The 19,921-nt window shown below is 44.3% G+C and overlaps 1 protein-coding gene across 1 annotated transcript in view; it reads left to right on the top strand.

Moving 5' to 3' along the window:
* Nucleotides 1-2,067: 2,067 nt before the first annotated feature.
* The window catches only part of ANKFY1 (ankyrin repeat and FYVE domain containing 1), a 31,588-nt gene continuing 13,734 nt past the window's right edge, over nt 2,068-19,921 (top strand). Inside the window, exons 1-12 of the mRNA XM_040082093.1 lie at nt 2,068-2,197; nt 6,852-7,044; nt 8,582-8,700; nt 11,000-11,135; nt 12,557-12,680; nt 13,869-14,018; nt 14,507-14,672; nt 16,711-16,915; nt 17,654-17,722; nt 18,459-18,658; nt 19,078-19,175; nt 19,567-19,792. Of these exons, the coding sequence (XP_039938027.1) occupies nt 2,188-2,197; nt 6,852-7,044; nt 8,582-8,700; nt 11,000-11,135; nt 12,557-12,680; nt 13,869-14,018; nt 14,507-14,672; nt 16,711-16,915; nt 17,654-17,722; nt 18,459-18,658; nt 19,078-19,175; nt 19,567-19,792 (1,696 nt within the window). The 5' untranslated portion in view covers nt 2,068-2,187. The remainder of the gene's footprint in view (nt 2,198-6,851; nt 7,045-8,581; nt 8,701-10,999; nt 11,136-12,556; nt 12,681-13,868; nt 14,019-14,506; nt 14,673-16,710; nt 16,916-17,653; nt 17,723-18,458; nt 18,659-19,077; nt 19,176-19,566; nt 19,793-19,921) is intronic.

The following is a 19,921-nucleotide window of genomic DNA, read 5'->3' as shown; positions in this document are numbered from 1 at the left end:
GAAGAACTGGGGCTTCCACAGCACTGCTCCTTCCCCTCTGTGTAAATTCAGGTATATATTTGGCTTGCCCAGATGGTTTGTGATCCCACCTGACCCAGATACTCCCCAGGGAGCAGTCTAACTGTGGGATACTGTTAAGATCTACAAGCTGCAGGTGTGGCTAATGCCCAGTGACTGAATGAAAGAGGCAGCTCAGGCTCTGGTGCCAGGTGTCCAGGTTGTAGGAAGCTTCTGGCAGGCAAGGAAAGGGCCTGTTTCACTTTTCTGTCATCACAGTTGACTGGAAGGGGCGGTGGTGGCAAGCTGTTAGTGATAAAAGCAGATGGGAACACCCCTGAGGAGCTGCAGTATTGACAAGCAGTATGAGGATTCTTGGTGAACAAGGAAGTAAACCAGCATTCCTCAGTTTTCCTTGCAGCAAGACTTTGTATCAGGTTTGGTTCCTGCATGCTGTTGGCATCCTGGCTGCTCAGTTAACGCTGTGTGTTCTCCAGGGCTTTCTCATCCTGGCTGAGGGTTTGAGCTGAGTTTTGCCCAAACACGATTTGCCCTGCATTCCAAATATCAGTGCATCAATGAGGGAAAAGGAAAAGCATCAAATACTAATGTTAAGCTAGTGTGGCCGTCTTAATTCTTTTTTTCTATTTCTCCATGCTGCACTGGAGAAGATCCCTAAATCCAGGACTGTCAACTGTCACCCTGAAATTCTTTCTGCTGCAGTGCCTGAAAACACTTGCTGGAACTGGATGATCAATTAACAGAGCACATGAATTCTGCAGTGATTAGAAGTGTATTTTGGGCTTTGGTAGGCCGATGTGGGGTGGACTCCACTGTGTCTGTGCCATCTGGTGCACTGCTCTTGGTGCAGTGCCATCACTGCAGGCAGAGCAGCAGCACAAGGGCTTCTAAACCAAATCAGGAGCTGGTTGGGGTTTAGAGAGACCGTCATACAACAGCTTCCTGCCCAGGCAAATCCTCAGAGATTACAATTCCCTTGATGCGGTGGTTTGAAATCTGATCCCTGTTTTTAGTGAGAAATTAAATCTGATCAGGGAACAATAATGTGGTTCCTCACAGCTCCTCAGGAGGATCAATAGCGCCATGAGCAGTTACACAGAGCTGTCATCAAGCTGTGCGAAATGAGACGTTGTTTCATGGTATGTCTAGAGAGCAACAGCGTGGCCCTCCTCGGCCCAGCTCTGGATTTGCTTTTTTATCCAACACCAAAATAAATATGATGCAGAGCAACTTTTCAAAGGTCACTTCATGGTGGAGTTCAGAAAAAAATTATGTCTCTACAGCAATACCGTGCGTAAAGTCTTCAAACATCAATTGAAAGTTGCTCCTCAAAGCAAGCAACAAATTTGCTGTTGGACCAGCATTGAGTATTTGGCATTTCTGTTGCATCTAAGCAGGAGCGATGAGCAGTGCCAACAGCCGAGAGGGCAGCTGTGGTGTACACGTGGCTGGGAAAATCATTCTGTTACTGGTACTCGGTCATCGCCTGCCGACTTGCAACCACTTTGCAGCCACCAGCACCAATCCAGTGTCCGGGGGGGGGCAGAGATTCAGCGTCCGGGATTGTCTGCTGTGAAACAAAAGCAGGAATTGAAGTGAGGATGCTGCAGCGAGCCCGGTGCGCAGAGGATCCCCATGGCCGTGGTTCCCGCAGGCTGCGGGCTCTGCCGGGGCTGAAGGTGCTCTGGGGGCTCAGGGGTGGCACAGGTGAGCGGAGGTGATGCACGGCTGCGTTTCCCCCGGTGCCGGGCCGTGTTTTCCAGCGTTCCCCAGCCGTGCCGGTCCCGCCTCGCTGTTCACCGCCAGCCCAGCGCTCCGGCCGGGAGCCGGCCCTGCGCTGCCCCCACAGCACCCGGGCCGGGCCGCGAGCCGGCTGTCCGTGCCCGCCGAGGGCAGGAGCCGCGGGAGAAGGCGGGACAAAGCCGGATAAAGCGGGAGGAGGCGGGATGACGCGGGAGAAGGCGGGATAACGCAGGATAATTCGGAAGAAGGCGGGATAACGCAGGATAATTCGGAAGAAGGCGGGATAACTCGGGATAACGCGGAGCGAGCGGCTCTGTCCCAGCGGCGCGGCCGGTGGCGGCGCTGTTCGCTGCTCTCGCGAGACCGCCGTGCTCTGGCGCCGGGGCGGGCGGCGGCTCTCGCGAGAGCTGCGGCGCCGGAGCCAACATGGCGGAAGGTGAGGGGGGGAGCCCGGGTGAGGGGCCGGGCGGGGCCGGGGACCGCGGGGGCCGGGGACCTCCGCCGCTGCCGGGGCACCGCTCCGTGCGGGACGGGCTCGGCCCTGCCCGCGGCGGGTGGGACGGGCCGCTCCCGAGGTGAGCGGGAGATGGCGGGGGCCGCGGGCGGACACCCCCGGGCGGGGCCGGCCTGGCGCGGGCGGCTTTGCCTCTCAGGAGGGGGCTCGGGGTGGCCGCGGGCGCTGGGAGCCGGACAGGACGTGCCGCCGAGCCCTGCCCGCCGGCGGTGGGTCAGCCGGGGCCGCAGGGGCTCCCGCCCTCTCTTCGGGCCCATCCCGGGGCCGTCCGGGGTCTCATCCTGGCGTGCCCTGCCCGAGGCTTTCCCTGGAGCAGGGCGGGCTGCCTGTGCTGCAGCTTTACTGTCACTTGTGCGGGAGCCCTTTTGTCAGGCTCAGGTGAGATCTGCAGAGCTCCCGGAGTGCTGTTTTGCTTGAAGAGTGTCAGTTACACCATTCAAATTAATTTAACTTCACGGGATTTGAAAAAAACGCTTGGATTTTTACAGTTCCACTCGTTTCTGCAAGACAAGCTTCCTCTTTTTCTCGGAGGAAACTGAGTGGGCAAACGGAGCTAAAATGCTCCAAGTTACAAAGGAAATGAAGTTGGAGTAGTGAAAGCAGAGCCTTCAGCTCTTGAAGTGCAGCTCTTGGACAGAGGTGAATAGTTGTAGAATATTGACTAAGATGGAGCAGATGCTGCTGGGCTGGCATGCATCAGCTGAGATGATGCTGCAGGCAAGCTGGTTTGATAAGTCCTTAAAGGAATGCCTAACTTCTTGTGTGCTGAAATACCCCTGCTTCATATTTAGCTGCCCAACCTCTTATGCTTTGTTTGAAGCCTTGATGACTCAGTTCTGGAGGGTTTTAGATATCCAAGTTGGCTTCAGGTAGTGAAACTTTCCCCAGTGAGACCCTCAAGGGTGTGTCTCAGGGTCCTCCTTTGCAGATTTAACCTGCAGCTGATACAAGCAAGCGCTGTTTCAAACTATCAGTACTTCTCAGAGATTCTTCCCTGTCTTAAGTAATTCTTTGATCTTTTGGCTGAAAAAAGCACACAACCAATGAATGATCCTGTGTGAACAGGGCTAACAAGCTGGAATTGTCACCCTTTTTGATTCCTTAGGGTGTGTTGGAAGAGGGGCTCATTTTGTCCTGCAAACAGGGACCTACCTGCAGCCACACTTTTCTAGTTAAGAGCTACAGGTGTGTCAGCTGAAAAATGAAGGCCTATTAAGGAAGGGAACCTGTCAAATCGTGGTTATTAGCTCAGAAGCAAAGTGCTTTTTCTCATAAGGAATTGTTGCCTCTGTCTAGAAGAATCCTGCTTCAGATTTATTGTACTTGCTACCTGCAGATTGACTGAACATCCTAGTAAGACAAGAGCCAAGTTGGTGTTTGTAATTTCTGGGTTCTGTACTGCTAATTCCAGAGGTTTACATGCAGGCATGGGTCAGAATTGTTGGATTAGTGCTTGAGTGTCAAGAAGCAGCAGCTGTAGAGCTTTGGGGTGGTGGCAGGGTAAAGATCAGAAGTATGCAAAAGTCAGGAGGAATGAGAAAGCAGTGACTTGTACATCCTTGGGGAGATAAGGGTCACAGTGCGGAGCAGTGGAGTGGGTAAGGAAATTGATTTTTCTGAAATATTTCATTCAGGTCCACTTTGTAAGTAAACAAAGTTTATCTGTATGTCTTCTGGGGCTGCTTTTGGTGGGTGGAATGGGCTGTGTGATGGGCTCCACTAGACCCTCCCTCTTAATTTTTGATATGTGCCAGCTGTCTCCTCATTGCCTTTTGCCTCCCTACTTGCACTCAGCTATGTGCTCCAGAGTACTTCTGTGCCTACTCTTATAAGAAAATGACAGTAGCCTTTCCTGAGATCCTCTTTGGAGTCTTTGATATGGAATATAAACTTCTGCCAGTTCATGAGATGCTGATCCATCTGCCAGAAAGCTGTTAACAAAAGCTGCTCTTATTTACCTGGACTGTGGCTCAGAAGAAGAGGCATTTTGTGTTTTCTGCTCTGCTGAACCCGGGAACCCTCACTGAGGCATTTGGATTGCTGTTTAGCCAGAGGCTTACTGGTATCTTACTAAGCCTGTCCTTTGATGTCTTGAGGCAAGGACCATCATTAAATGTGTGTGCCTGCAGTACTTGTGCATTTTATTTGTTCACTCTTTAGGTGAGCAATTTATAGGGAAAACTGAGGCTTTGCTCTTGTGCTGTAAATGTTGATTAACTGGACGTTGAGAGCTCTCCTGAATGTGCATTTGAAATGTGCTGTAAGATCAAATACTGTCCTCAAGTGTAACTACTACACAACATGTGTGCGGGTTGTCACGTAGAATAAGAGAAACTCTTGATTTTACAATTCTTGTCATTGGTACAGTAAGCAAATCCCTCTCAGTCCTTCTCACTGAGTTTGCAGGAAGCATATGGTGTCAGTCTGAAAACAAGAGTTCTCAAAGCTTTGGTTCTTGGAGGTACTTTCACTGCGAGCAGGGATTGTCTGGGATTGCGCTGAAAGCAGCAGTAACAGGCTGGACTGCTGGGCGTGCACAAAGCCTCAGCTACTGCTCTTTGGGGGTTTAAGGTAATTCTACATTGTATCCTAGTGCTTTCAGGCTAATTTGGAGCTAGTGGGCTGGCTTTGGTAAAATGACAGGATTTACAATGTTACCTGTGGCCCGGATTCTTTATTCCCACGGTGGCGCTCCCATGGTTTGAGTGGGGGATGCAGTATTTCTGTAAGGTGCATGCAATGAGCTTCAGTAGGCAGCTGCTTACTCCTAGCATTTGAATTTGTATGCCATCTAAAAACCTCACTGGATGAACAGTGGTGCTGTTCATACACTCATTTTTGGTGCAGTTCTCAGTGTCTTTTACTCTGGGCTCCTGTCAGGCTCCTGCTCTCCCTGCTGTAACAGTAGGACTTGCTTTGTGCCCCCCCAACACTATCCTTAGGGAGAAATGAGGAAGGAGTGGTTGCTCAAGGGACATGTCCTTCTAGTTCTGGGAACACCAAAACTGCATTCATCTTTACATAGAAAGACTGACCACAGCAGGTTTTCAAACCCTCCTTGAGGCGTGGTGTGGTGCTGGTGGCACAATTCTGAAATCAGGGTATATTTCAGTATAAAACGAAAGGTATCCAAAGGAGATGGTATCCATGAAATTTTGAGGGATGAAGCTAATGAAAAGGCTGTTGAAGGAAGTACCTGCCAAACCTGCTTATGTCATATTAACTGAAAAATAAAATGGGACATGTTGCCTTTTGTTTATTCATTGCAGTAGTTGTTCAGTTAAAAGACTTATGAGGAACCAATTGCTGCAGGGTCTGTAGAGGACAGGCTAAACAAGGTGTTCTGTCTGCAGCAGAGCCAGAGACTGGTGCTCTGCCCTGGGGACCTGTGTCAGAGCAAGGCCAAGGTCAGCTGTGCTGTTGAACTTTTCTACAGAAGCAAGAAGAAAACACTGATCAACAGAGCTCAGTTTCTCATTGTTTGTACTGGTGATGTTCAGTAAATATTTTAGAAGAGTCATTGAAATATGAATTCCTGGCTAGTAGGGAGTAATCTTGTAGGAACTTTCTCATCTAAAATCACTGCTTAGCTTCCAAGTTTATCCTCCCTGCCTCCTCTTTATTTTAGTACAGGTTTGGGATTTGGCCTTACTTGAAAAATCAACTTAATGATAGGGGGAAAATAATGAAGCACTGTGATTAATAGCAAACATATATTTTTTGCCACTAATCCATAAATGAGCACTCATAAGTTGGATTGGTACACTTGTACAGATGTTTCCTTCCAGCAGTGAAGTGTAGAGGTTTTTCATAGAGGTTGAGTTCTGTGAACAACTTACCCCAGCATGTTGTGGAGTGACCAGTTCAGTGTGGTGGGGAAGTGGGCTCTGCAATGGGATGGAAATACCTGCTCAAGGATCAGATTCCCTGCTGCTGTCGCTTTGCTGATCCTGAACTGAAACAGCCATCATGGACTTGACTCCTTTTGTGATGCCTTGCCAGTGGAGTGCCTGCAGGAAGTAATTTTATATATTTTTGACTGGCCTTTGGCACGTAGATTGTGGGGACAATCTGTTTTCCGCTCTGGCCATTTTTGGGGGAGTTTCTTAGCGGACTTGTTGAGGAGTTCTAAACAGGTCAGTTAAATACTCTGAGGCAGATATGCTACATCAGTAACTGTTCTAATGCTCTCGTGTGGTTTAAGTATCAGCTGTAAAGTCGAGCAGCATCTTAACTAGGCTGAAAAGGTGGGTAAGAACCAAAGACTTAGTCCTCTGCCCCACCATAATTCCCATAGGAATGGACTGTTCCCACAGGAACTTTACGGCATCCCTGACCAAACAGAATTCAGAGCTTTCTTTGTAAGTGGTTTTTATCACTGTGTTATGATTATGAAAATGATACAAAATAGAAGGTTTAATACTGGGGATGAGATGCTCAGGTATTTGGAAGAGGAGTGACTGCCCTTGGAGTGTTGTGATTAAACAACAAGTGTAATTTGAGGGCAAAGTTACCCTCAGATACCACACAAAGGTGTGCGTGTCTCAGCCTTGTAGTAACACTGTGTGCCTTGCAGAGGAGGTGGCCAAGCTGGAAAAGCACCTGATGCTCCTCCGGCAGGAGTATGTGAAGCTGCAGAAGAAACTTGTTGATACAGAAAGGAGGTGCAACCTTCTGGCTGTGGAGACCAACCAGGACAATGCCAGCGACACCTTCATCAGCCGGCTTCTCGCCATCGTAGCTGAGCTCTATCAGCAGGAGCAGTACAGGTAAGGGATCCCCCTCTGGGGAAAGGAGCGTTACAGGAACCTTTGATTTTACTGACTGCACTAGGTCCTGGTCTTACACAAGGAAAGTTCTTTGCTGACGGGTTTGAATAGGGTCCTAAATTGCAGTTGTAGATGGAAGAACGTGCTAAGGTTGTGGCATGCTGAATCCAGTTCTTGAACTGAGAGCTCTAAGCAGAAGTTTGTCTCTCAGACAAGTTCAGAGAAAACTGACCATGATCACTGTCAGCAGCAAAGCTCCCTTTGAACAGGAGTTTTGGATTGAACCATACTTAGTTGATAGATTAAGTACACAATGTGTCTGGAAAAACCGTTCCTTTCTTGAAAGGCTTTGTCCTAAAACATTTTCAGTTCTGTATTCCTGTTGTGTGTGAGGAAGCTTGAAATAATTTAGCCTGTCTGGTTGTATTAGTGATGTATGTGACTTAGTGATATGCTGTATTTCTGAATCTCAACACAAAATTATGGTTAATAGCTTCTTTTCCATAAGCACACTAAAGACCCCTTCCATATTCTAGATCCCTGAGCTGATCAAGTTCTGAGACTACTATGAGATTTATCAATTTTTTTGCCGTTACTGAAAGCAGTGCCAATATAGTAAAGGAGTTTAGTCATGTAAGGAAAAATCTATTTTAATTGAAATTTCCTTGCACCAGCATCTCGTCATGAGCCTCCCTGAGAAAAGGCTCTGTGCCTGTAAGAACTTACTGTAGCCTGCTGGGTAGAAGATTTGATAGGTGATATGTCAGAAGAGCTGGAGCACTTTATTTCTGTTCAGCTTCTTAGCTTTAAATGCACTTTGTGGTTGTCTAAAAGGGCCTACACATCACAGAATGAGAAACGTAGCAGATCCCAGTGCAGGTTTCATCAAGTAACATCTCTGTGTTGTGCTGTAGTTTACAGCAGGGCTTTGATTTGGAAAATGGTCTGGAGAGCACACCCACACAGTCAGAACATTTGCAAGTATGGGATTTATAAATGAGAGGAAGGATGGGATTTCAAAATGAGAGGGGCAAGTATTTTCTAACTGCAGTGGATAACCTGGTGTAAAGGGTCAGGATGAAAGGGGTGTTCTTGGCAGCTGATCTCCTGGGAGCGGGGGATTCTGCCTTGCACTCAGACTACTGTCAAACAGCATTGTTCTCTTGCTGGTCTTGCCTGAAAGCATTGGTGCTTAGCTGGCAGGATTAGTATGGATACTGTGACATAAATATTTAACTTCAAGATTGTTGGCTTTTCCTAACTTCTACAATAATTCTCTTGACGTTTATTCGGAAATGGTTTAAAAAACCAAACCCAACCAACCACTTGAAATGTTAATGACTCTTTGCATTTCTCCCTAGAAAAATATGAATTGTCATTTGACAACGTGTTCTACTTAAGCAAGCGTGCTTTATTGTGTCAAACAACTTGAACCTAGATGTGGATACCCAGATGTAGATGCCATGGGGCTGCTGAATCTATACATACCTAAGTGCAGGAGAGCATAATACATGTTTGTGCTTTTTTCTGCTATCAGTGACCTGAAGATAAAGGTTGGGGACAAGCACATCAGTGCTCACAAATTTGTCTTGGCGGCACGCAGCGATACGTGGAGTCTTGCCAACCTTGCCTCAACAGAGGAGCTGGATCTGTCAGGTCAGTCACTGCTGAGTAATGTGATGCCTCAGTTGTCTTTAGGGTGACTTGTGAAAGGGAGAAGGTTCCTTAAGTGCCTTCAGTCTAGTGCTGTCCACTAAAAGTGGTGCTTAATCTGTGGCTGACCGAGCTCTCTCTCTGAAAAGTGGTAGTGAGCTTGTGAGCTGGGTGCTAGTGGTAGTTAAATCAATAACCTGCCTTCTTTCTCTTTAACAAACAGGGCTTGAGATTGGTGGCCTGTTTGTCTTTTCTAGAGTCAACTAAACATAATGAAAAACAAATCTGTATGGAGGAGCTTGACTTCCTTTTTGAGAAAGGACAGGGCTTTTTGAGGTAGTGTGCATAATTTCTCTGAAGCGTGTCATGGAAATACCTTGCTGCTTGTTAACATAATGTGTGTGGGAAGTGAATGCAAGTACTGATGTGTTACTGAAATTGTTTGCTTTGGCACTCTGATACCTTTGTAGAACAGGTGAGGAAGAGAAGTTTTCTAAAAGACCACATGAGTGTTTTGTTCTGTCGTAGCTGTTCCTTGCATGTACTTACACCGGGCAGTGCTTCTGCAGATTGAACCTCTCAACAGGCTTTTCTGTACTTAACAGTGTAGGAGAGCCTTATACAATTAATTTGTGAGCAATAAAACCAGACATGAAGTTAAGCAGGCTTGCTGACTGGCATCTTGAATATTAAGCATTGGCTTCATGTTCTGCACTTAATCTTATCGTGAATTCTAAGTGCAGACAAACTGGAAAGTAGCAAGTCACAGCAAGCTGGTTTTATGGGACAGCATGGGCTTCCTTGCAACATGATTTGTGGATCTTTCTGCAGCCACAAGAAAACAGATGCCAAGGAGTTTTGAAACTGAGTGCTATGCTAACAAAAATTATTACTGAAAAGCTCTTATGTTAACCGTAGTGTCGTTACAAGTGGCAGTCCAAAGCATTTCTAGCTCCGCATCTAAGCTAGTCTGAGAATCTCAACTGTGACTGCTGTTTTAACATGTTTAACTGCTTAAACACACACTAGTAAATGATGCTTTCCACTGTAAAATTGCATTACTGTTTTTTTTTAAAAATTTGCTAAATGGCACAAGGATTACCTTATGAAGTAGCTGGAGCAAGAAACAAGCTGTTCCCTGGAAATGGTTTTCTTAAGGGGTTCTCTTAAGAATTTGCAAGCTAAGATTGCCTGAATCTTATCTTCAGAAGGCAGGCAGCATTTGAGATTGAGTGCTTTTAGAGTTCATGTAATCTGTAGAATTTTCTAATCTTTAAAAGGGTAGAAAGAGACAAATGCATGTTCTCTTATTGAGAGGAAGAAAATGCACTCTTCCCTCTGCCAAGGCAGAGCTGATAGTACATCTCAAGTAGATTTTCTGATTGCTTTGAGTTTGGCAAAAAATTCTTGTCTTACTAAAACCTTGTGATTCCTGGGAGGCAGTGTGCATGCCAAGTGCTGCCACTATTCTGCAGATAATCTGGGCCAACCCTCCATCTAAAGGAGATGTTTTAGGATGGGTATTTTGGTGTCACTAATGTTTTTAATTAAAAAAAAAAATTAAGAACAAAACAGCTCAAAGGACTTGGTTAATTTTTTTAAATGAATGGCATTTCTGTTGTAGTTGATCTGGTCTTCTGAAGTTATTCTTGTCTCCATCCTTGTAAGATGGATTGTCATTTTAATTGTGAGTGGGTGACAAAGGTCCTTGGCCACTGGGTGTATGTAGCATCCCGTGGTGTGATTTTCTGTTTCTCCCACTGTGTAAAAACACCAGTTTGTGATCAGTCTTGTAAAGACCTGAAATCTAACCAGCTCCTTAAACTGGCTCTTTTGCACTTTTCCTAGAAATTGCTCCCAGCAGTTTGAAGTGCTTTGTAGTCATTACCAAAATGTACCAAGGTGTAAGTACCTTTGCTGGAATGCAGCGGTTCATAACACGTGGCTGTTAAATTAAAAAGGGGCTTTGTTCCTGGCAGCTGTGGATGTGCATTAGGGCATATGTCAGGGACCAAGGACTTTATAAGGGCCCCTAAATATGCAACATTGGTGTAGCAGGTAGATGTTATGGGCTCCCTGCATTCTGCACAGTGTAAGAAGGTTTTCCTGCTTGGTGCCAGCGCTGTTACTCATTTCAGCTTCTGAGCAGTTTCACTAGTGTAGACATTTTGAATTAAGTATGGTTTCAAAACAAGAATATCTTTTTATGGTAGCTGTGACTTTTAGAAAGCAAAGGAGTGGCAGCTACTAGGATAGATGATTGTTTTGGGTATTTTATTAATCCTGTTGCTGCCTGTACCAGATGCTGACCCAGAGGTAACCATGGCAATGCTGCGGTGGATCTACACAGATGAACTTGAGCTGAGAGAAGATGATATCTTCTTGACAGAGCTCATGAAATTAGCTAATAAATTTCAGCTCCAGCTGCTTAGGGAAAGGTGAGTCTTAGTAAATATACTTGAACTCTTGAACCTTGTTTGAGCAGAAATAAGATGATAGCTGCTGGCAACAGGATAAAATTATGCTTTTTCAAAGTCATGAGCTTTTAGTAATACAGCATGTCATTCAGTTTATCGGGGGAAATGAAGCATTGTGCTAGAGTTATAGTAGCAGACCTCTCACAGGTTTTACGTTTACTTTTCAGTTCTTCTCCCAGTCAAACTAATAACCCCAGTCCGGTGTTTAGAGGAGATCAGTCGAATAGCATCAGGTTCAGGAGAGCTGCAAGAAAGGAATTGGTAGAGAATGCTAGGAAGAATCACTGGCAATTAGTTTGCAGTATTAAAGTGGCAGAGGTGAAATTTTTGTAACTTCTGTGCATCTTGTGCAACTTTTCTTCAGAAATAAGGTTAGTGTAACAGTACGATGCTTTCCCATTCTGAGGCTATGATTACACTGTGTCACTGGGGGCTAGGTTGTGATCTTGAATTATGGAGTGTTCTAAACTGTTTAGAGTTAGTGAGAAGCCTGAATGTACAAACTGAAACCTTGTCAGGTTTTGTACAACTCCAAAGCCTTCAATTCAGTCAAAGTACCCTTTGATAGAATAATCCTTTGCCCAAGGGATGTCTGTAGCAGTACGTGACATTCATAATCTATGATTTGTGTGCCTTCAACATGAAGCAACTAAATTGCTGTCAGGTGTTCTCACCAGAGAAGCTGAAATCTGTAAGGCCAATGCTAAAACTGCTTCAAGCCTTGTACCAGCCCAAAAGCTGCCCTAATGTTGTACTGTGAACAGAGCAGGTGTCTGGTCATGGTAGTCTATGTGTAGGATGCCATTCATAACTGAGATGTTTTTGTAGGGAGAGAATCATTGAATAATTGTCTACTAAGACAGAGTGGTCAGCAGCCCAGCTCTGCCATGTCCATCATTAAACATATCGCCAGGTGCCAAATCCACACAGCTGTTAAATCCCTGCAGGGATGGTGACTCCACCCTGCCCCAGGCAGCTGTGCCAGTGCCTGGCTGCCCTTTCAGTGAAGACATTTTATATCCAACCTCAACAGCCCCTGCTTGTGATGGCTGTAGTGCATCTTCCCTGCTTCACAGCAGTGAATGAACTGCAGTTTGTGCCCTTGGGAGAGCTGGGACGAAGCTGTCCTTGCACACTCCTGCAGTGTGGTGTTATCAAGGGACCTTGGCTGGGCGGATTCTGATACAAGTCTGCTCTTAGGGCAGGTGTCTCCTAAGGCTGCTGCTGAAAGTATGTTTGTGCAGTTCAGCCTTCTGGTAAACCAGTCCATGCCATATTCTCCCAGCGTCTATGAAAAAGAGTATTAGGACTCTGTTACAGCATGGGAGAGTGATTAAATAAAGCTTTGTGATTGCTGACCCCTGTCTTTCATGTTTTGACAGGTGTGAAAAAGGAGTTATGTCACTGGTTAATGTTAGGAACTGCATCCGTTTCTATCAGACTGCCGAGGAGCTCAGTGCCAGCACGCTCCTCAACTACTGTGCTGAGATCATTGCCAGCCACTGGGTGAGTCCTGGCACAAGGAAGCAAGATGAAAAATGTTTGCAATTATAGAAACTTACCAGTAGAGTTTTGCTTACCTTTCCACACTGTCTAACCTCATTTAGTTGGTCAGTTGTCTTGAGAATGTCTTGGTGGGGGGTGGAGGAACTTCTACCCAAAGACTTGTTCTGTTCCTTGGGAATACTTCAGTGTACAAAGTGTTTTAGTTTTCTAAACATGAGCAAGATAGAAGGGACTGTCTTCTAATAAGCAAGAGGGTTGTTTATCAAATCTGGGCTCTGAAGTGCTTAGAAGTTCGTCCATAGTTGGTCTCTGTCTATACAGATCACAAATCCCAGGCCTGTTTTTGCTTCTAAAAATAATTCATGGAAGCCAGGGAAATTTATCTTCTGTAATGGAGGGAGGGGCAGCCGGTCTTGCAACCAACTTGGAAGTTTCACTTGCTCTGATGTCTTACTTTGAAGAAAGTTCGATTAACTGAGTAATGAATTAACCTTTAAAATAAAATAAGACTTGTCAACAGTAGACTTCTTGGGGGGACTTTAGGTTACTTTAAATTTAAAATGCATACTCTCAATGTGGAGGTTTCTGTCCTTGGCTAATTCTAACACAGAGAGAAGTGTTTTGATATGTTAATACATTAAAAAAAAAATTATGTGAACCTGTGGGTCAGCAGTTTTAACTCTTGGCTTTCTTCTTGACTCCTAACCTGTGATGCTTATCTCTGCCTGGAAATGGAGTTGCTTCTGTTTAGTCAAATGAGCACAAACTCACACTAACGCTCACTTTTTATGCCTAAACTTCTGTTTACTTTTATTCATCATTTTATGAATCAGTGTTCAATAGTTACAGGACTTTTTGTCAGAGTTAAGAATAAGTTAGTGGAGTATTATTTTAAAGACTAGATGTTAATCCACCATAGTGTCTGATAAAATGCTAGTTTTCCATGTCTGTAGGCAAAAAGGAATAAAAATTTCAGTAACTGATCTAACTAAAATGTAAGATTTAAAACTTCCTGATTGTTTCTTCCTAATCTTAAGTGACTGTGTGGGATTGTTCTTGCCAAAACGTTATCAAAATAGAACTTTTAACTGAACTTACTTTGTGAACTTCAGAATTACATTGTGCAATGCCTTGTCTATAAATAAAACAGGAGTATTGCTTACCCTTCTCTTGTTTTATTGCTCCTAGGATGACTTGCGTAAAGAAGACTTCAGCAGCATGAGTGCTCAGCTATTGTATAAAATGTTCAAGTCAAAGACTGAGTACCCTTTGCATAAGGCCATTAAAGTTGAGAGAGAAGATGTAGTGTTTTTGTATCTCATTGAAATGGATTCACAGGTACAGTGAGACTGATGTGATTTATCTTCTAGAATTTGGTGTTTCAAATAACCACTAGTTCCTAAGTACCAGTCTGAACCTTGTTAGTGATCTTTGTCACTAATTCTTATTTGCATGTTTAGCATTGCCACAGCTACTTCTGTGTCTGTAATGGAGGTCTATCTAGAAGTATCTCCATAATTTAGAAGTGATTCATAACTCTTAAAAAACATTTTGCATGCAATAGAATATATCTAATGAAATCCATTATCTGATATTGCTGTGCACATTTGAAGCTGAATGGTTGTAAAAGACAACTTTGCTGCCTCATGGCAGTTCAGTAAGAATCATTTCCTTGAACAACTTTTCTGTTGACAGCTGAAGCAACGGGTATCTGTTCTGCTTAGATGAAAACTCCAAACAGCTAGCAAATAAATTGTCCCCCAACAAAGGGCAAGGAAGAATTATTCAAGTACTTCTAATGTCACTTGGCTGTATTTGTGTTGTAGCTTCCTGGGAAGCTCAATGAGTTGGATCACAATGGAGATCTTGCTCTGGATCTAGCCCTGGCCCAAAGGTTGGAGAGTATTGCAACCACACTGGTCAACTACAAGGCTGACGTAGATAGGGCAGACAAGAGAGGCTGGAGTCTGCTCCATAAAGCCATCCAGAGAGGTAAGTAGATGGGATATGAAGCTTTGTTAACTTCCAGTTGTTCCCCATGTGGAATACATATTTCAAAGCCTATTCCTGTGTCATGTTGTAGTTGACACTGCAGTTAGAAAATTGTAGTGAAGTATGAACTTTGTCCTGTTTATTTTTTTTTTTTTTTTTTTTTAGACATAAAAGCAAACAGGCTGTTATTTGAGATCTGAGAGTCAGTCTGCTGGCTGGGCAAACTTAATGCTATGTGACATCCAGGTGCAATCTAGTAGAACAGTGCCTGCTAAAAGAGGAAATATTGGGAGACACTGGGAATATTCTAATTTGACAGTATTCTTTCTGACAAATAGTTGGATTGAACATGACATAAGGATCACAAAGGTGAAGTCTTTTTCTAGACTTGGGTTAAATGCAGCATATGCTGCTTTGAGATATGGTTAACAGTGAGGGTCCTCACTACTGCACAGCAGTTTCAGAAGAGGAAAATCTTGACTGAAAGAAGATGAGGAGCAAGTGGAAGTACCTCTGTCCAGCCTGAATATTTTCAAAGCTCCCATGCAGTTACCAGACTGGAGTCTGAGTACAACCACGTGATTATATTGAGCTGTTCTCCACCTTAGATTGGAAAATGCATCTTAGGAGAATTGGAGCACAGCAGGTTCTGGTTGCCATGGCCACAGTACTCTGAAGGCTTTGGATCAGCAGCATCTTGGCCTGTGGTCAAAGTGTGGTAAAAATCTGCAGCAAACACCTTGTGCTGCTCGTTATTTCTGCAATGTCTTTGACAGCTCTGTTCCAGAAAGTTTATTTCTAGAACCAAACTGTCTCGGACCCCTAGAAGTAAAGGGAGAAGTTGGGAGCTGTATTTTAAGCTCACAGAATTTAAATTACTCTCTTACATGTCTAAACAGGGTAATACTGGCATCTGATCCTGTGAGTGAGACTTCAGCAGGAAGTAGGAGACATTGTAGGCATAGGTCAGTGTTGTGATGGCTGCAGCCCTATAAAACACTGGAAAAATTGCAGCAGGCTGCTCTTCATTCTTAATACTGGCATTTGTCCCTAGTTCTAATGTCTGCTTTCAGTCTGAGCTAGAGCTGTGAGAATGAACGCTTGCTTTTCAGTAACCACAGCTTCAGTGAATTAATCACACTTAACAATCACATGTTCTGGAAATGGAGCTGAAGCAAATTGTCTGCACTTGCCACATGATTCTTACTACTTATGATCACTGAGAAGTGGGGGAATGTCTGATATGGAAACCAGAAAAAGGGATTGTTGTTTTTGTTGGCAGAGATTGACCAGCAATATAGATAGAAAGAGTGTTCTTTGTTCTCTGGTCTTGCATTCAGGCCGAGCAAAATGTGAATATGACTCTGCAAAGTAGCCTTTGAAGCAAGGGCAGCTAGTATTTTCCTGAAGTATTCTTTCATTGGTGTTTCAAGTTCAAGTTTTCATGTGTCAAAGTGGGTCTGAGTTTGGAATCTTGAGATGCTCTCAAGAAGGAGTTCTTGGGAATGCTGTGCATGGTGGCTCTGCACTGCTAAAGCCCTTACCCTGTATGTAAATCAGGGCCTGAATTTCCAAGGGCAAAGGCAGTGTTATTACTTGTTTATGTAGTAAGACTCAACAGATTGACTTGAACTGGAAACTTTTGACTAGTGCCTTGGAATAGTGCCTTTTGTTCAAAAAATACTTGTGTGTTTAGTATCAGAGTTTGTCCAGTGTTTTATTAAAGCAACAGTGGATTTAACTTGATAGAGGAATGAGCAAAGTCAGTATCTCTATAACAATAAGCTGGTGTGAGAACCCGAGTCACAGGTAACTTGTGGGCAAAACACTTTTTCCAAGGGCTTGTTGTGAAATATTTTAATCCTGACTCTGCAGTGAAGCATGGTTGAAGTTGCCTGTTGCTGAGGCATTCTAGGAGCAGATACTTGTGTTGGAATGAATGTATGGTATGGAGTGAAGTCATGTGTATGTGTTTCCTGGAGTATAAAACACACAGGCTACATATATCCATTAATAACCTTGTTTTGTGTCACAAAAGGAGATAAATTTGCTGCAAACTTCCTCATTAAAAATGGTGCCCGTGTGAATGCTGCTACACTGGGAGACCAGGAGACTCCTCTGCACCTTGTGGCTTCGTACAGCCCCAAGAAGCACTCTCCAGATGTCATGGCAGAGATGGCACAGATTGCACAGTCCCTCCTGCAGGCAGGAGCCAATCCAAACATGCAAGACAACAAAGGCAGGTAAATACTGGGGAAGGAAAGTCTGCTACCAGTGTGACAGACAATGCTGTGGTGATCAGAGGCAACCTCCTAAGAACTGTTCAGGTCTTTCAGCAAAGTACAGCTGATACTGGGAGCAGGAATTCATTTACCCAGTTTGAGACTTGTTGGTAGCACTCAGAGTGGAACGTTGTGCAGGCTGAGTGGTGTCTTGTCATGGCTAATTAAATGTAGCCCAGCTACAGGAAGCTGGGTTGAGTTGATAGTGTTAGAACACATGGCACACAGTTAAATTGCCTTTATTGAATCACTGAATGGTAAAAGCTAACTAAGATGACAAACAGCATACCTGAAGCTGTCAGGGAAACGAAAATGTTCTCAAAAAACCAGCCAATTTCAGCAGTGTGTTTGTCTGAAGTGTGGGGCTTGTAAGCTTTTTCACAGGTTAGGTTGGGCTGGCAAGCAAGTTCATAAAATAGTATAGAAGACTTGGAATATATCAGCTGCACAATTTTGATAGGTGAAGCTATTGTGCTTCTTCCTTTAAAGTTACTTCTTACATTAATGAGTTCCTTACTAACAAATTAATTGGATAATAGTTTAGATTTCTCTTTCTTTTAAGAAGTGCTTGTGCCCTTCTCCTTTAAGCAGAGATGAAAGTTAAGCCCATAGTTTCTCTAGGGGCACGTTGGTGACTGGGGCCAAAGTCTGAAATGTCTCACTTATTCCTGCTGCAACTGTTCTTTGCTCCAATTACAGGACCCCGCTACATGTGTCCATTGTGGTCAGGAATGAGCCTGTGTTCAGTCAGCTCCTGCAGTGCAAGCAGTAAGTCTCACTTAAATGTAAAATACACTGAGGTTACCCTCTGCAGTGAAGATATGAAAACTGGTTTAACAACTCTTCTGTGCCTTTTTGTCTTATTATAAGACTAGTAGTAACTTGGGATGCAAAAGTGTAAAGACTTTACATAAGTGAAGATGCTAAAACCATATCAGGAGCCGTGCAAGTTTTTGCTGTACTGTAAAGAAGCAGGAAACTGCATCTCTGTGCTTTTCAGAGAGTCTGAAATAATTCTAGAGGTGAAGCAATGTAGGAAGCTTGATTTGTAGTGGAGCTAAAAGGAGTAATAACACTCTTGAAACATCTCAGTATAGTCTTGAGTTCAACTTGGGTTCTGCTTAGAGGTGACTTCTTAGGGTGGTGAAGCAGAACATTTTGTTTGACTCAGTTCCATTGCAGCTGAATTTGCAGTTCTGTACATGGCTTACTCAAGGGGATTTGCCTCTTTGTTACATTTAGAGGGAGCCCAAATCTACCAGGGACTCTACGCTTCCCCAGGAGCAATGAGCTTGAATGTAGTAGTCGCTAAAAGGTGCTGTGCTTGTTTCAGAGTATTCACAAATTCTCTGAAGTAACTGGAGCTACAGCAGGCTTCTTGGCAAGCAAAAGTTGTCAGAGGTATTGATGAGCTAGTGCAGCTGTTTGGACACTTGGAACTTCAGCTGTGTTGGGGAACCACTTTTTAAGGTATAAATTGGAGGACACTAACTCTTATTTTTAGACTAGACTTGGAGCTGAGGGATCATGAAGGAAGCACAGCTCTGTGGCTTGCAGTCCAGTACATCACTGTATCATCTGATCAGTCTGTGAACCCTTTTGAGGATGCCCCTGTTGTGAATGGAACCTCCTTTGATGAGAACAGTTTTGCAGCCAGGTTGATCCAGCGAGGCAGCAATACAGATGCTCCAGACACAGTAACAGGTAAATCAGAGGTTTGTATTTCATGGTAGGCAAAAGGCTTGTGTGTTAATTGCTTAATGCTGACTGCACTTGGAGGAGCTGCATGAAGTTTCAGCAGCATTTGCTTCCTAATAAATTCTAGGTGGTAGTTGCTTTACCCAGAGCTGATGCACTGACAAGCTGAGATGGATTTGCAGGAAGTGACAGACAATCTGGACTCATTGCCAGGTTCTAATATCCTCTTTACAATTTCAAGATGTGCAATCACTAAATGGGAGTGCATGTGAGAGTCCAGTGTTGGAAGGGGGCTGCTAGTAATCCTTATATCAAGAGTTTTCCTTGTTGACTTCAGTGTGAAGTTGTCAGGTAGTGGGGCAGGTGTTAGCACACTTGTTAGTATCAGTGTGGTTGGAATAACAATGTTCATGGTTTTTCTTTAGGAAACTGCTTGCTTCAGAGAGCAGCTGGTGCAGGAAATGAGGCAGCTTCTCTCTTCCTAGCAACTCATGGAGCAAAAGTCAACCACCAAAACAAATGGGTAAAAACAGAGACTTAGTCTGAAAGTTTCCTTACTTCTCTTCAGAAATAAGATAGCAGAGATCTCTTATAGCTAAACCATAGCTAAAGCAAATTGGAGCACTTAGTGAACCTTTGCATATTTTCAGGTATTTACAAGTGACCACTTGCATTCCTGTGGCACTGTTCTTGTAGAATTGCAAGATTGCAGTTGTTAACATGCTTTTAGCACTTACTGCAGTGCCTGGTGTAATAAAACCCTTAGTAAAAGCTAACTCATGTAGTTTGGAACTCCTAACGAGCTTCAGCTACTAGGAGTGAAACTCTTCACACCAGCTCTTGTAGTTTTAATAGTTTAAAAGCTGCTTCTCTTCTTGTGTCAAGCTGTTAACCTTGCACCCTGTTCATTCAAGGGAGAAACCCCACTGCACACAGCCTGCAGGCATGGCCTAGCAAACCTGACAGCAGAACTCCTGCAGCAAGGAGCCAATCCCAACATCCAGACAGCAGAAGCGGTGCCTGGGCAGAAGGATGCATCTGCTCCTCCATCAGCAGAGAACATTCATCTGCAGACTCCCCTTCACATGGCTATTGCTTACAATCACCCTGATGTGGTGTCAGTCATCCTAGAACAAAAAGGTGAGTGTGCACACTGTCCATACTGCAGTGAATTGGTGTGTCAGGATGGCATCCAGGCTGTTTTGACAAAGTACTAAGAAAGCATGTCTTCCTGTAAACAGTGTTTAAGTATAGCAATTAATAAGACTG

The sequence above is a fragment of the Hirundo rustica genome, chromosome 19, assembly GCF_015227805.2.
Source record: "Hirundo rustica isolate bHirRus1 chromosome 19, bHirRus1.pri.v3, whole genome shotgun sequence".
Classification (NCBI taxonomy): domain Eukaryota; kingdom Metazoa; phylum Chordata; class Aves; order Passeriformes; family Hirundinidae; genus Hirundo; species Hirundo rustica.
The sequence above is the reverse complement of the archived record's forward strand: the minus strand, read 5'-3'. Positions and strand labels throughout refer to the sequence as shown.